Raw genomic sequence first — 14,283 nt, forward strand, 5'->3', positions numbered from 1 at the left:
AATATGGCACTGACACCGTTGTGAGCTCTAGGTTTTGGACACATGGGGCCTGATTTTCATTTACACTGTCACTCAAGCCCCTATCACACACCCCTGGCAATGTAAAGGGCCTTATGTGGGCATACATTATAGCTACACCCACTTTAAGATCCCAGAGTAGCATAAAGGAACCGTAAATGAGAAGCAGACCCTGCTTCTCCTGGAAGCAGTTTGGTGAGAGCTCAGTGATACCGGTATGTTTGGGAGTCTTTGATCAATAACTGTTTCCCTCCCCCACCCCTCTTGTCTCTGCAGGTGAGGAGGTGGGAGATTTTCCTTGTGGAGAGGATCCCCCGGCCAGGCAATGTGAGAATGGAACCACATGCAGGAAATACTGGCCAGGCCCCAACTATGGAATCACCAACTTTGACAATATTCTGTTTGCTGTGCTAACTGTCTTCCAGTGCATCACCATGGAGGGCTGGACTGACATCCTCTACAATGTGAGTATCACAGACAATATCCACAAAGAGATCTCCGGGCGATGTATGAATTGCGTTTTTCTAGTCCACTGCGGGGGCAGGCTTCGCACAGATTCCCAGTGTGGAGAACAAAACAAGGAGGAACTTGTCAGTGGTTCATTCTTACTGGGATAGGATTAGAATTCTGGCTTGAACTGCAAAACACATCAGCTGGTTGGTGTTTTTCCATCAATAGCCCTCAGCCCAGCCTTTTTTGGGACTATAGTATTGGGACTATCCCAATTTTCTTAAGGCAGTCCTGTGGCCCGCGAGCACTGTGCTTTGTAGGACATTCCTTGATGCCTTATAAACCTTTACGGGTCCTACCAATCATTATCGCAGTCCAGAGAGATGGCATTTTGAGGCAGCATTCCTTGTATTTGCATACCTATGTAGTGACTTTTGATTCACCATGATGATACCATGCCAAAATGTCATCAGGTTACATTGCAATGTACTGATGCAGTTTCACACCAAATGGGTTTATCCCATTGTAGGAACTCCAAGCGTTGAGTCCATCCTCACTATTTCTTATAGAATATATTTCATCAAAGGCCTAATAGAAGTGGCACAATCAGTGACTCCTTGACATTCGTCTCTTGTATCTAAGGGGTTTCCCATACACCTAGTGCTGTGTATTGTAACATGCTTGAAGGAACATAGGTAGATGATGGTCTCAAATGGAGGGCTGGTTTGGGTTATTCTGGGAGCATTTTACAAGCCACATTCTTACCTGCCGTATCTCCACTGGCTTGGGCGGAGCTGCACCCAGGATGAATGTGGTCTTTTGGGTCTGAACCTTTATTGCCTTGCACTTTGTTTAGTCATTTACACGTGTGCAAAGTGGGTACAAAAGGCTACAGTTTAGATCTGAGAGTATTTTCCAGCAGTTTTGAACCCTCTTTGTGCCGTGTAAGTGACTGCACTCGGCACAAGGGAGTAGAGCACGCTGGTTGTAGAACACGCTCATGAGTGCTAGTGACACCGAAATGTTTTGTATTTAATTGAGGGGTTTGTGTGATAATAGCCAATGCAGCAGCACGCTTCGGGGCAGGGAGACGTTTATAGGGTGCCTTGAGTAGTGCTATAAAGCATGAGGCCAAAAGCGATGTGACTTGTAACCACTCCAGAAGTGCTGCAACCTCCTTCTTTACAGGCCTAATGGGCTTTATTGCTTATCGTGGAATGGAATTTAGACATAAGGGAAAGAGTCAGACAATTGCATTTACTGAGCATTATTGGAATGGGCACAGCCAGTGACCTATGAGAAGACTTTAGTTGGGCTCAGTGTTTTAAAAACCATTTAATTCTGGGCTATGGGACCCCTTCCCTCTGGATATTTCTATGACAGCATGGTTAGCAGCAAACACGGTAAACTGTAAGGTGCAATTCTGCTTTATTTGAAGCTGATACATCTCATTTATTCCCTTCTCTTTTCATTGCACAAGTCTTCATTTCTCGACAATCGCCGGCCCATTTAGATCGGTCGCAGAAGTCTGCAACCGCGAGGTGGAGGGAAGGCCTCACTTCCCAGCCGTGTTCCCCCCTCCACTCCCTGCCTATTTCATCACACAACCAGTCCCCCCAGACCCATTCACTGACCCTTTCTCTTCTCTCCACAATCAACAATCATGTGAAAAGCCCATTAGAGTCCTGGTTTTGACTTATTAATCAATAAATGGCATATTAGATCATCTTCCTCCAGCCTGCCTTTTGTCTAGCATGCAGGGAGCAGAGTGGGCTATTGGAATTGATTTGGGGTTGCTTTGAAGTTATTGCAGTACCATTAACCTAATTGGAAACCGATACATTGATCTGGGGCAGCAAGCATTGGCTGTGCAAACGTGATTTGGATGCTGCAGTTCTTGTCTGTGGAGCAATAAGCCCCAGCCGCTTATCCCTGGTTAAGCCTTAGATGTCAGGTGGATTTCCCATCACCTACAAGTGGGAGGCTCTGTGAATGGCTGAAGACAATGTTTCTTAGGCTGTGACGCTGTCATTCCTGTGGGAGCACAAATGCAACCATGGACAGTTCAAAAATGGAGGATTGTTTTTCTTTCCAACAATTCTATCCTATTTCTGATCTGCCTGTTTCCATGATATCAGAAGCCTCAATTCAGGAAGGTTCTTAAGCATGTGTGTAACTTTAAGCCAATGAGCATGTGTGTAACTTTAAGCATCTGCCTATCACCATGGTATCCAATATCCCTTTGACTTCAACAGGAATGCACACATGCTTAACTCTGTGCATGTGACTAAGTACCATTGAGAAACATGGCCAAAGAGTCACCTAGCCATCTAGATTCAACTAAAGCAGAGTTAGATAGACGATAGCCAGGTCTATCCGTTTCCATATTACAGTAACTCCTCATTTAACGTCGTCCCGCTTAACGTTGTTTCAATGTTACGTCCCTGCTCAATTAGGGAACATGCTCCTTTAAAGTTGTGCAATCCTCCCTGATAACGTCCTTTGGCTGCCTGCTTGTAAGATTCTGTGGAAGAGCAGCGTCTTTACAAGAGAGCATTGCACAAGTTCCGCTTCTCTGCCTCCTTCCCCTCCCTCCCAGCGCTTCTCCCGCTGTTTGGCGGCGCTTAGGACTTTCTGGGAGGGAGGGGGAGGAGCAGGGAAGCGCCGCGTCTCCACTCCTCCCCCTCCCTCCCAGAAAATCCTAAGTGCCGCCAAACAGCTGTTTAGTGGCGTTTAGGATTTTCTGGGAGGGAGGGGGAGGAGTGGAGACGCAGGGCTTCTCCGCTCCTCCCCCTCCCTCCCAGCACTTCGCGCTTAGGACTTTCTGGGAGGGAGGGGCAGGAGCGGGGAAGTGCTGCATCTCCACACCCCCTCCCTCCCAGAAAGTCCTAAGCGCCGCCAAACAGCTGTGCGTCCTCCGGAGAGGAGGTGGAGTGGGGGTGGGAAGAGGTGGGCCAGGCGTGGAGCGGGGACAGGAAGAGGCGGGCCTAGAGCATTCCTGGCAAAGTCCAAGCCTGTTCTTCTCCGGGGAAGCTGCCGCTGCTGCTGCAAAGGTGTTTCCTAGTGTTCTTGCCTGCAGCGGGCTGTGCCTGTGTGGGGTAAGCCTGGGGCACTTCCCAACTGTACAGTATATAATGTCTTTTGTCTGCCTCAAAAAAATTTCCTTGGAACCTAACCCCCCACATTTACATTAAATCTTATGGGAAAATTGGATTCATTTAACATTGTTTCTCTTAAAGTTGCATTTTTCAGGAACATAAATACAATGTTAAGTGAGGCGTTACTGTCCCTGTCCCTCTGCCAGCTGCATCCCCTATATCCCTCTGATGGTACACTCCTATCACTTACTAGTGAGCTGTGCTGTTCACAGGGTAGCAGCAGAGTGAAAAGGTGGGGGAAGGATAAGAGAAGAGAAAAGGGAAGATCCATCTGGTTTGTTGTTTTGTAATTGCTTAGTATCAGAGGGGTAGCCGAATTAGTCTGTATCCACAAAAACAACGCGGAGTCCGATGGCACCTTAAAGACTAACAGATTTATTTGGGCATAAGCTTTCGTGGGTAAAAAACCCACTTCTTCAGGTGCCACCGGTCTCCTTTCTTGTTTTTGTAATGGCATAGTTTTCCTTTCGTTTCCCCCAGTGCCTACTCGTATAATTTAGAAACATACAACAGAGACACTAAGCTCATCAGAGCAAATGTGCAGTGATGCAACTATCAGACTGTGCACAACAGAGAGTACCCAGCCCATCAAAGCCTGCGGCTCCAACCAACCCAGCTGCGTACCAGCTATTCTGTAGTCTTTGCTGCCTGCGCTGGCTGAGTCTAGAGTGTGGAAGTGAGCCAGAAGGACACTGCCTTTTGTATCCATCGCTCTACAAGCACGTTACAAAGGGAGGGTGGGAGGGTCGTGATCCTCACTAGATAGAGGAGGGGAAATGAAGTATAGAGCAAGACAATGAGTTGTCCAAGATGAGTCAATAGCAGAATCTAAATCATGCTGACTCATTGCCCCATGCTCAGTCCATTAGACTACAGCTACCTCTAGGGCAGAGCCCAAACTCAAGGACTGAAGCCATGTCTCTGGACTGCCAGCCCCATATTGTGACCCACTCTTCCCTGCCCGTGTGCCTAAAATGCAAAACAGGAGACGCCTGGATATTTTCTCTGGTTTGTTAATAATGAGCATGTGCAGTACATAGCTCCATAATCTATCCAACGCTTTAAGAAGCAGAGTAAGACGTGGCTTCTACCTTGCAGAGCCTAGTCTGCCCCTCTTTCCTCCCCTCCCCCGGAACATATTGAGGGCCTGGTTATTGGTTAAGGAGTTTGCTTTGTTCTTTGGGCATTCTGCCAGGGAGGAGAAGGTTTCTGGGCTGGGACAGGTGAGGGTAGATTAGGACTTTAAAAGCGTGGAGCATGTCCTGATAGGAGACCAACCTTCTGGTCTGGTCTGCTTTCCCCAGGTGAACCTGCCAGCCCCTGGATGCAGGTTTTTCGCCTTGGCCAAGTCGTGGATCCCCTTTTTGTTGTGATGCTTAATTAATATTTGCAAAGTGGTGTGAGATCCTGAGATGAGCCTCCAGGGAGGTACAAGTATGAGTTTGCTTTTGTAAGGAATCAGGGATGAGACTTCTCATGCCGTCAACTGCCTAGGAGCCACGAAAAGGTCATCTCCCTGTTCCCAGCAGTGCTGTTCCTGTTCCCCTGCCTTTGAGTGAACACTCTCCAGCTCCTGCTAGATTTTGGTTTTACTTGGGCTGGGAAGGCCGTTTACTTTTCCTCTCACTTTCCGCTGTTAAAATGGGCTACCATGGAGCGGGGTCCGTCCTAGGGACTGCAAGTGGGTTATCCTGCCGGGCAGTCTGGGGCCCAAGGCCATTATGGGGAAGTTGAGGTTGCAATGAGCTTGGAGGGCCGTTTCCTCCTGAAAAGCAAGCGGATTGATTGTTTGATTGCTTCGGATCAATAGCACTCTGTCGCTGTTCATATTTCTCGGCTACAGCCAGCGCTGCTGCTGCGCTCTACCATGAGGGCAGTGGAAAGAGGTACGGCGTTTACCCTATGTAAGTCATTGTTAGGGTCACTCATAAACTCAGAAGAGCATCGCTCGCATCCTAGCTGCTTAGCCAGTTCCTCATTAACGTCACCAGGGAATAGGAGTGGTTTCCTTCCAAAAGCAACTTTGGGCTGATAGAAATAACCAATACTGATTGGTCCTGTTGGCGGAGCCCAAGCCCTAGAGCTCAGGTCTCGGCTGGCAACCAAACCCCACAGTTCTGGCCTGTTTAGGCTTAGTGCTGTGATTCAGCCCATTGGAAAGATGGGCCTGAGCTGTAGCATTGGGATTTGGACCTGAAGTTCCCCAAAGCTTTTGCGGGGGGAGGGTTGGATCTGATTCTTCCTGTTCTGGAGATAGACGACCTGCAGAGATCAAATCCAGGCACAAACTTCCCCAGCCAAGGAGGGCGCTTTGGGTCTGGTTTGCCATTTGGGCTCAGGTCTTTCACAAAGGGTCTTTTTAGTAGCAGCAATGGTTCTGTGGACTGTTTAAGTGTTTCTAAAGGATGGTGCTGACTTCACATCTGATATGGACATGACCTTCCCACGGGTTCTTCGAGAGTAACACAGCAGGCAGAAGGCAGGGCTTCGTGATAGATAAGACTGGCTTGGAAATCCTTAAACCCCTCTCCATGATAATAAACGGAGGACTTATAAAGGCAAGGGGGCGGCTCTCAGGTTTTGATGGACTGCAAAAATGTCTTTCCCTCTTTGCCTCACTCATCTGCCGGTTATGCTTTTATGGGAGTTTCCCTTTAATTGGAGTCAATGAAAGCTTTCTAGCAAGACTTTATGTGGAAAGTGATTTATGCTTGAGGCAAAGAGATTAAAGCATCAATCAGGTAAAATGCTTTAAGAATAAGCTGGGGGAAGCTCATTTCTGAAACAGTAGCACAATAACAGCAGAGTAATCGCTCCAAACAAGCCCTTCTGCATACTGCAGGCTCACCAGCTGTGGCCTGCACCCAGCCAGAAAGCTGCTGTGAGTTTAGAGAGCAACAGATGATTTAGAAACCGTCCCTTTGTCTTGTGGTGCTAATGACGGGGAACCATCTTTTCTCCCGCAAAGAGCAGAGCCAAAATTCTCTCCTACTGAAAGAACCCCAAGGCCTCAGCATAATCTGAGAACATGATTAAAGCATACACTGAGCCCATCTACACCGCCATTACACTGTTTTAAATGGGTTGGAAGACTAACGTGCCATAACCATTTTCCCCACCGTGGCAGAACATGTGTTCTCAACATGGACTCGGGAACCAGTTTCCCTTGTCACAGCCCGCCGCCTTTTCTTTGTGGCTCATTGAGAAGATGGACTTGAAACTTTTCTCTGTTGTAGCACGGGGTCACATTATGTAGAAGGTGGGAAGATGATAGAGTACAGATGGGACCACAGAGATTCCTCCGTAACATATGGCCAGATTCTGAAACCTTTACTCATCCAGGGTGGTACCTTACTGTGAGAGTAGCCTGCTGAAATACAGAATAACATTGTTCCCTGGAAGCCATAGGTTTTCTCTGTATAGCACAGATGTGACTGTATCTCCTAGTAGAATACTGCCTACTGTTCTGGGCACCTTGGTACTAGATACACATCATTACATTGGAGGAAACTTGGAGAACAAGAATTAAGAGGCTGGAGGGACTGAAGATTAAAAGAACTTAATGTGTATAGCTTGGCTAAATGATTGCTCAAGAGGATTAAGATAACTGCCTAGAAGTGTTTATAATAATGTACATGGCTCCTTTCATCCTAAAGTGCTTTACAAATTATATACGGGTACACACCATACAGCACCACTGAAGTACGGCCTCCTGTGGGGTGGGGATTGGAAACCAACCAGCAAACAGTCCGGGACAGGGAGTTTTGAACAAGGACATCAGAGCAAACCTCTACTCTTGCTAAATGTTCCATAGGATCTTTAGAATAAAATTATTACCCAACATAGAGTCCAGGAGTCCTAGTCATGGACAAAGGACCCCACTGAGCTAGGCCCTGTACAAACGCCAGCTAAAAAGATGGTCCCTGCCCAAAGAGCTTACAATGTAAGAAGAAGACAAGACAGTGAGTGGATACAGGGAGGCAGATCGGGGGGACCAAGAGGAAACATTTGAGACAATATTGGTCAGCATGATGGACAGTGATCTTGCTGCACCACCAGCCTCACCATTGTCAAGCTTTTTGTTGGCACCACAACGAAGGAAAGTTTTAAGGAGAATGAGTTAGTTGTGCCAATGTTTACAGGGAGTGCAGCTATTTAGAGGGAGCTCCTTCCAAGTATGAGGGGCAGCACAGGAGACAGTATGCAGGGTGGACAAGGCCTTGCTTTTCCAGGTCTCTTCTATGGAAAGTGAGTTGCGTGGGACCTAAATTTGATCCTGTGGACTGAGGTTTAATTTCTATTGAAGACTCTTATTGAAGCATAGCATGGAGGAGTGAGTACACAGCAAGTGCCCTGGGTTCTGCTCCCAAATAACTGTGTGTCTTGGGGCAAACTCTTTCACCTCTGCCTTGGTTTCCCCATCTGTAAAAGGGGAATTGTAATGGGATACTGACCCTTTAAGGCCAGGGGGGTGGTAGTTTGAGTTATCGTGTTCCATGTATCAAGGGAAGGAAATGAAGCAGTCCTGGGTTATAGTTTGTCTGGCAGAGGGAAGGTGAGGGAAAAACCAAAACCACTTTTTCTTTAAGGGCCTAGGACCAGGAGCCTTGTAGAGTGGCAGGGCAAAGTTCCCTCCCCCCTCTCTTTCAGCTGGCCCAGATAAAGGTTCGGGGTTATTAGATCCACCTGAAGAGGATTATGGTGGTGGTGAGATGACTGAGTGGGAGAATCTCAAAAGGATGCTCCAAGCCCTATCAAGGAGGAGGAATCTGCTAGCTCCTGGTTCCCAGAAGGAGGGCTGTGAAACCTTGAAGGGTGAGTTTGTGGGCTGGTGGGGGAGGGCAGGACTCTCTCAGCCCCAGAAGGAGGTCTGTGAAACCCTGAACCTGGGGGGGGTGTCAAAAGGACCTCACTTCGGGGAGCTGAACTAGATTGAATAAATCACTCCCCAAGACAGAAGAGGATATTGTTTTGCTATAAGTGGATTATTCTGAGAGCCCAGAAGGAAACCAAGGAAGGATGAAGGGGATGCAAATAAGAACAATGTGATGAGACCGGGGAAAGGAAAACTGAGGTTGAATATCAGGGGAAAAAAACTTCTTAGCCGTGAGGTTCAGTAGACAGTAGAATAGTGTCCCCTGAGAAACACGGGAGCTCTGTTGCTGGAGTTATTTCAAACTAGACTAGACAAAGTACTCAGGTCATCCTGCTCATGCAGGATTGTTCTTATCAGGTCTTTCTCCACCCCTAGTTCTAGAATTAGTTACAATATCCTTGGGTACAGTTCTTTACCTCTTTAAAATGTGTATAGTATAGAATCATAGAAATGTAGGGTGGAAGGGACCTCAAGAGGTCATTGTCTTCTACTCCATGTCACAAATATAGTATGGAATGGCACACAGACATTATATGGGGTTTTTTTACCATACGTTCAGTGGCCACCATATGAAATGAGTTTGTGGGCTCAATATAGGCTCTCGTAGAAAAGTCCTGCAGCATTTAATGGGCCGTAGTGAATTCATAGATTGCAAGGCCAGAAAGGACCATTGTGATCATCTAGTCTGACCTCCTGTACCACACAGGCCAGACACCTGCCCCACAATAATTCCTAGAGCAGATTGTTTAGAAAAAAATCCAACCTTGATTCAAAACCTCTATTTAGTAATCTTACTGTCAAATTTTTGAACCATCCTGGAGAGTACAATAGAGCATTCTATCCCTGCTATAAAATTCTACAGGATATTTAAAAAGCATCTACTATTCAAAGGGATGTCATCTTCTACTAACTACTATGGGGTTTATAGCACCCAATTACATTTCTACAGAATCCTGTTGGCTTTCTCCCTGTCAAATTCTATAGGACTTTTCCATACAAAATGGGAAATGACTGCCTAGGAAGAAGTACTGCAGAAAGGGATCTGGGGGTCATAGTGGATCACAAGCTAAATATGTGTAACACTGTTGCAAAAAAAGCAAACATCATTCTGGGATGTGTTAGCAGGAGTGCTATAAGCAAGACACCAGAAGTAATTCTTCCGCTCTCCTCTGTGCTGATTAGGCCTCAACTGGAGTATTGTGTCCTGTTTTGGGTGCCACATTTCAGGAAAGATGTGGACAAATTTGAGAAAGTCTAGAGAAGAGCAACAAAAATGATTAAAGGTCTAGAAAACATGACCTAGATTGAAAAAATTGGATTTGTTTAGTGTGGAGAAGAGAAGACTGAGGGGGAACATAACAGTTTTCAGGTACATAAAAGGTTGTTACAAGGATTTGATGTAGTTGGGGATTGGTCCTGATTTGAGCAGGGGGTTGGACTAGATGACCTCCTGAGATTCCTTCCAACCCTGATATTCTATGATTCTAAGGAGGTGGGAGAAGAATTGTTCTTCTTAACCTCTGAGGATGGGACAAGAAGCAATAGGCTTAAATTGCAGCAAAGGCGGTTTAGATTGGACATTAGGAAAAACTTCCTAACTGTCAGAGTGGTTAAGCACTGGAATAACTTGCCTGGGGAGGTTAGACAAACACCAGTCAGAGATGGTCTAGATAATGTTTAGTCCTGCCAAAGTGCAGGGGACTGGACGAGGTGACCTCTCAAGGTATCTTCCAGTCCTACAATTCTATGGTGTATGTTTTCCACCGGGAGTAGGAGAGTCATTTCTGTTTGTCTCCTTCTCTTGTGTGACATCAGTGGTTCTTGCTCTCTTCCATACCAGGACTCCTTCCTCCATCTCTTTCCAGGTTCTAGGCAGACCCCACTCTCATTTTGCAAAGGCGAGGTGATGGCAACTCCCCTGCCACCTGCCCACGAGCTTCAGGTTGAGAAATCCCTGTGCTACACTTAACAGGAAATAAATAGCAACACTGAGGTGGTGTGCAAGTCCTGGAACCTAGTACTTTCACCCGTCCTGGGTGACATCCTGGCCCCATTGAAATCTATGTGAGCTTTGCCATTGACTTCAGTAGGGCCAGGATTTCATGTAGGATATATATATATATATATATATATATATATATATATATATATATATATATATATATATATTTACAGGCGCTTAAAGCTATTCAGGGGAGTTTGCCCTGCAAGATATGGAATGTCCTGCAGAACACACACAATTTCAAATTTCTCTCTCTCTCTCTCAATAAGGAGAGATTGTAATATTTCTTGTAAGTGCAACATCTGTTTCTCCTGCCTAATACCAGTGACCAATAGATATTTCGTATCTGTGAACTACTAGGGCTGAACTGCTATGCGAATATGTGCCTTGTGGTTCAAAAAAAAAAATCAGAATTGACCCAAAACTTGAGCCTAATTTGAACCCAACCTTTAGTGGGCTTGAGAATGGCTTTTGATTAACTTGGTCCTATTTTTCATTTCTCCCTGTATCTCTGAATTTCCTGGTTCATGTTAGAAATGGAAGTGGAAGGATCAAAATACAATGAGAAAATTTGTTCTCAGTCTATTTCCAGCCCAACGAAGGCAGAAGTCCCTGGAATTTGGGGAGAGAATCTGTGCTCATGAGACTTTAGACCCAGTTATGTTTCCATAGCTCAGATAAGCATCTCTAGACTTTTGGGTACTTCTTTCAGATGAACCTAAAAGACACATTGTTTGAGGTTTGCCCATCACTAAACCAAACTGTGAGTCCTAGAGTCTGGGGGTGTTGCTGGGATGTCTGTCAGGGAGGATTTGAGCATGACCAGCCTAGGCTGTGAGAGCCATCAGATTTGTAGCTGAGAAAAGAAAAATTACCCTCAAAGGAAGGTAGAAGTGGATTGAAGCTTGATATGGAGCAAAAAGGAGGAGAAAAACAAATAAGATGAAGTAATGCAGCCCTCACTCTCATAGATAGCACTCACCTTTGGTTACTTAATGGAAGGATGAGTCAGTGGTTAGAACACTTTCTTGTGCTCTGGGAGACCCGCGTTCAATTCCTTCTCCCCCACAAACATCTGATGTGACCGTGGGCAAACCACTTAGTCTCTCTGTTTGTAGAAGGGTTTGTATAATAATGCTACCCTGCCTCAGAGGGGTGTTGGGATCACACAATAAAGACTGTGAGTTGCTCAGATACTACAGTGGTGGGGTCAGATAAGTAGCTACGATAGGTAGCTTCTGTTTGTGAGATTAATCTCTGTGCAGAGGCCAGTACAAGTCTAGGCAGTACTTACGTTCTCCATTTAGGGTTTAAATGGCTTTTGCTGGCATTTTGCACGGGGGTGGTTTTCACCCTGAGGTTATCTACCTGTGCTTGCATGTCTCACCTACTCTGCCTTAGCTGTGGAATAAGCCGGCAAACCCCACAGGGTTCCAAGGTTTGAAATCACTGTTTTCTCAGAATGCACCTACCATCCCGCCATCTATTGTCAATTAGATGTGATTTTAACTGCCAGCCCAAATCCATACATGTTAGGCACCAGCGTCAGCCTGAATAAACGAGGGCTCATTTGCACTTGATATTTATGTGCGCCTGAAGCTAGCTGTCTGCAGTGTCCCTGGCTGAAGGGATTTATGGTGGGTTCGAGATCTCTCGCTCGCGTGTGTGTGTGTATCCGCTCTCATTGCTCTCAGTGAATACGCTGAGGAATAAAAACTGTTTAGCCAGCAAAAGCATGGGCAGCCAAAGGGGAAAAAATCACTTGGCAAAAATGTAGCTTTTAATGAAGCCACAAAGGAGGAGGAAAAAGGACAAGTAAAGGTTTTATTTTTTTCACCCTGGCCACACGTCAAGTTTCCAGGGTGACTTTTTTTTTTTAAAGCTGCATTCTCCGTTCTGTGCAACGGGTGGAATTTGCACTATTTGAAAGTGGGGTGCCATGAATCCAGATTGCAGAGGGCACCAGCGCCTGCAAAATGGACCGTGCAACCAAGGTTTTGGAAATCCCTTCCCTGGGATGCTGTGGGCCGTGATGCTGGATTCCTTCTTGGGTGGTTGCTTAGTCATAGGTAAGGGCCCTACCAAATTCATGGTCCATTTTGGTCAATTTCATGGTCATAAGATTTTTAAAATAGTAAATTTCATGTTTTCAGTAAATTTCACGGCGTCGTAATTGTAGGGGTCCTGACCCAAAAAGGAATTGTGTGTGTGTGGGGGGGTTGTTGCAAGGTTATTGTAGGGGGGGTTGTGACAACGCTACCCTTAGTTCTGCGCTGCTGCTAGTGGTGGTGCTGCCTTCAGAGCTGGGCAGCTGGAGAGTGGCGGCTGCTGGCCGGGCGCCCAGCTCTGAAGGCAGAACCACTGCTAGCAGCGGCACAGAAGTAAGGGTGGCATGGTCTGGTATTGCCACCCTTACTTTTGCACTGCTGCTGGCGAGGTGCTGCCTTCAGAGCTGGGCGCCCAGCCAACAGCCGCCGCTCTCTGGCTGCCCAGCCCTGAAGGCAGCGCAGAAGTAAGGGTGGCAATACCACGACCCCCCTAAAATAACCTTGCCACCCCTGCAACTCCCTTTTGGGTCAGGACCCCCACCTTGAGAAACGCTGGTGTCCCCCATGAAATCTGTAGAGTAGAGGGTAAAAGCACACAAAAGACCAGATTTCAAGGTCTGTGACATGTTGTTCATGGCTGTGAATTTGGTAGAGCCCTAGTCATAGGAATAACTACCAGGGGTGAGAAGATAGATGTCTGCCCACCTGCAGGTGTGTTGATGTCAGGCTGGTTAATCTGAAGCTGCAGTGCTTTCTTGTGGGGCCTGGGACACAGCATGATTCACACTGTTGGGAACCAGAGGACGGACATAGGGTATGTCTGCGCTGCAGTCGGAGATGTCATTGCTGCTCTGGTACCATACCTGCACTAGGTTAGATCTAGCTAGCAATAGAAGTGAAGATGCGAGGGCATGGGACACAGAGGTCTAGGCGGGTTGGTACTGTCTACACCGCTGCATCTTCACTGATATTTTTAGCCATGCCAGCTAGATTACAGCTCTCTTGGGAGTGCCTACCTGAGCTGCAATCACACCTGCGATTGCAGCGTAGACATGCCCATTGGCAAACCCCACTGGAGGTTGGTGGCCTCATGGTGAAGCCAGTTGCAGGAAATAAGGAGTGGGGAGGATAAAATGTCAGACGCTCGGAGGAGCTAAGAAACGTGCGATCGCTGAATGTTCTGAGACGAGGCTTCCGTGCAGCCTCTTCTTGCTCAGAAGCTCCCCCAACCTCCCTGCAGGGCACGGACGCAAAAGGCAAAGAAAGCAAGAGTAATCAGTCCTATTGGAGAGCTTCCCCTTTCATCTGTTGTCTGGGGGAAGGTGTCCTCTAGAGTGACCAGACAGCAAAAATCGGGACAGGGGATGGGGGTAATAGGAGCCTCTATAAGAAAAAGACCCAAAAATCGGGAATGTCCCTATAAAATCGGGACATCTGGTCACCCATCTGTCCTCAGGGCCTCCCATATTCACCCAGGCCTAAGTTATTGTCACGGAAGTAGCTCTGATTAGCTAAATGTTCTGAACGCTGAGAGATGTGGCAGGGAACAGAGCAGCAGCAAACACAGGAGTTGCATTAAGGAACCAGTGTAGCTTATGCCATTTGCACTGAGGCTCATGTGTATAGTGGGTTGTGTGTGAATACCAGAGCATGCTGTCTGTAATGGGGGAGCCCGTCTGCTGCAGAAATGGGCCACATCTATACTAGCCTTCTCCTCTTCGCCTCTGCAGC

The 14,283-nt window shown here is 46.9% G+C and overlaps 1 protein-coding gene across 1 annotated transcript in view; it reads left to right on the forward strand.

The window, feature by feature from the left end:
• CACNA1B (calcium voltage-gated channel subunit alpha1 B) overlaps positions 1-14,283 on the forward strand; it is a 509,994-nt gene that overhangs the window by 211,236 nt on the left and 284,475 nt on the right. The window contains exon 6 of the mRNA XM_065571905.1: positions 295-482. Coding sequence (XP_065427977.1) covers positions 295-482 — 188 coding nt within the window. The remainder of the gene's footprint in view (positions 1-294; positions 483-14,283) is intronic.

This window comes from Chrysemys picta, chromosome 18 (genome assembly GCF_011386835.1).
Source record: "Chrysemys picta bellii isolate R12L10 chromosome 18, ASM1138683v2, whole genome shotgun sequence".
Lineage (NCBI taxonomy): Eukaryota > Metazoa > Chordata > Testudines > Emydidae > Chrysemys > Chrysemys picta.